The sequence below is a fragment of the Numida meleagris genome, unplaced genomic scaffold, assembly GCF_002078875.1.
Source record: "Numida meleagris isolate 19003 breed g44 Domestic line unplaced genomic scaffold, NumMel1.0 unplaced_Scaffold598, whole genome shotgun sequence".
NCBI lineage: Eukaryota > Metazoa > Chordata > Aves > Galliformes > Numididae > Numida > Numida meleagris.
The window spans coordinates 10,862-13,143 of record NW_018364813.1 but is presented as its reverse complement, the minus strand read 5'-3'; the positions used below and the strand labels follow the sequence as shown (position 1 = coordinate 13,143).

Below are 2,282 nucleotides of genomic sequence, written 5' to 3'. Positions count from 1 at the left end.
GGCTTGAGGTACACCTCACCCTCAATCTTATAGGGAAAGTTCCTCCAGCCGAAGATGGGGATGAGGTCCAGCTCGGTGTACTCGAGCATTCTCACTTCTCTGTTGGTCAGCCCCGCGTCCCACATGTAGACGTCGGAGATCTCCCCCGTGAAGGACTGCAGAATGTCAAAGCCAGCCCCGTAGGCGTCCTGCTCCTGCCCCAGCATCACCACGGCCTCGTTGCCCACCTCGTAGCCCTTCTGCAGCCCTTTGCGGGGCCACGGCCGCCCGTTCAGCCAGAACCGCACGATGCCGCTGGGCGACTCCCAGCTGACGCAGACGCGTTCCGATTCCGCCTGGCTCTCGGGGACGCGGAAGGTGACGTATTCCCCCCCGACGTAGAATTGGTACTCGGTGGGTTTGGGTTTGAAGAGGAGGATCTCGTTGTCCTGCGCTTTGGTGGCGTAGGAGAAGAGGCTGTAGGGCCGCGTGAGGTCGGTGTAGGAGCGCAGGCACACGGTGAAGTTGAGCAGGGGATGCTCCGGCCGCGCCTGCAGCAGCACGTGGGAGTCATTGGACGCTCGGGGAAACACGAACGCTTTGTTCATCAGATCTGGGAGAGACAAGAAAAAGGTGGGTGCCCTTCACACCGGGAAACTGCGTCCTGAGGGGCCACCACCAGAGCCAGAGGCGGCCACCGTTAGCCAAGAAATGGCCCCCAGCATCTCAAGGTGCAGCCACACAAGGGCTGGTGACCCAGGGTGACACGGGCACGGGGTGGTGAGGAGGAGCTGGAGGGAGGAGGGCAAAGCTGGGGACAAGTTGTCCCCTCCCTACCGTCTACCCAGAGGTTGTAGGTGGCCACGGCGGTGCCCCAGGGGCTGGTGACCATGCAGGTGTAGGTGCCCAGGTGGGTTTTATTGAAGGAGCGGAAGAGGAGGATATCGCTGGGGCCGTGCTGCAGCGGTTTGTGGATCCCTTCCTTCTTCCAGAGGAATTCCTTGGGGCTGAGCGGAGCGCAGTGTCACCCAGGCGTGGGGGTGCCGGGGGGGTGACCTTGCCGTGGCGGGGAGGGGATGCCTTACCCGGGGTCCCCAGTGACCTCGCAGGACAGCATCAGGCTGTGGTACATAGCGGGCACTTGGGGGGAGCTCTGGATCCTGGCGGTCATTTTGGCTGCAGCACCTGGACAGAAGGATACGGGGCTGGGGTGTCGGGGGGGTCACTCTGCCACCCCCCATCACAGCCCCGTGTCCCCATGTGTCCCCTTCTGTGTTGTCCAGCGTTGTGTCCCCGCTGTGCTGCGTTGCCCAGTGCCACCACCCCGCGCGTCCCCCCGTCCCCCCACCTGCTCCCTATGGGATCCTTCGCTCCTACCGTGTGGGGCAGCGAGGCTGCAGAGCCCCACGAGAAAGAAGAAGAGGCAGATCCTCAGCGTCCCCATGTCCCCACCACAGTGACAACGGGGGACCGCAGACACACGGCACCGGGGGACCTCCCAGAAGGAGGGCACTGCTGTGTGATTTCCTGCCTCGACTTTCCCCAGCGAGGACGTTGACCCACGTATCGCTGTGGGGACATTGGGTGAGCGACTTCTGTGCCCGTGGGGCAGGAAGCGTGGGGACAAAGGGCCGCCCCCAGATCCACGTCACCCCCTCCCATCCCCGGAGGTCAGTGTGTCCTCACACCCGTCACGGGGGCAGGGGGCCATCCCCAAATCCGCGCCACCCCCTCCCGTCCCCAGCGGGGTCGATGCGCGTTCACTTTTGTCATTGTCACCTGGAGTTTTCGTGGTTTATTTTGCTGCCGTGGAGCGGGGCGAGGACAAGGTCCGCTTTGCAGCGGGACAGGGACAGGGCCAGCACTGTGTGCCGCGGGGTGTCCGCAGGGGAGGGGCCGGGCTGTCCCCATCTCCCCACGCATCACGTCCCCGCGGCTGTGACACCGCGCTCAGAGGGGACGGCGATGGGGGGTGACAACGACGGGGGGCGGAGGGGGGGGGGTCTCAGGCCCCCAGCGCCTCGCGCAGCCGCGGTTTCACCACCACGTCCCCCTTGGCCTCGTAGTGGAGGCGGCCCCAGGCCAGCAGCGCGGGCGGCAGCCGCAGCGCCTGGTACGCGGAGCGCATCTTGTCCGGGGACAGCCCCGTGTCCCACAGGTGGACGTCCGCCATCTCCCCCGTGAACGAGTTGTAGACGTCGAAGCCGCCCCCGTAGGCGTCCTGCTCCTGCCCCAGCATCACCACGGCCTCGTTGCCCACCTCGTAGCCCTTCTGCAGCCCTTTGCGGGGCCACGGCCGCCCG

At 65.6% G+C, this 2,282-nt stretch overlaps 1 protein-coding gene across 1 annotated transcript; it reads right to left on the bottom strand.

Annotated features, from left to right (window-relative positions):
- Positions 1-5: 5 nt before the first annotated feature.
- LOC110391889 (serum amyloid P-component-like) lies at positions 6-1,552 on the bottom strand (the record flags this gene model as incomplete). The annotated part of the gene is made up of 4 exons (XM_021383847.1): positions 1,357-1,552; positions 1,065-1,164; positions 817-986; positions 6-592 (listed from the first exon to the last, which is right to left on the bottom strand). Coding segments are annotated over exons 1-4 (924 nt in total), but the record flags the coding sequence as incomplete, so codon positions are not given.
- Between the last annotated feature and the right edge of the window lie 730 nt (positions 1,553-2,282).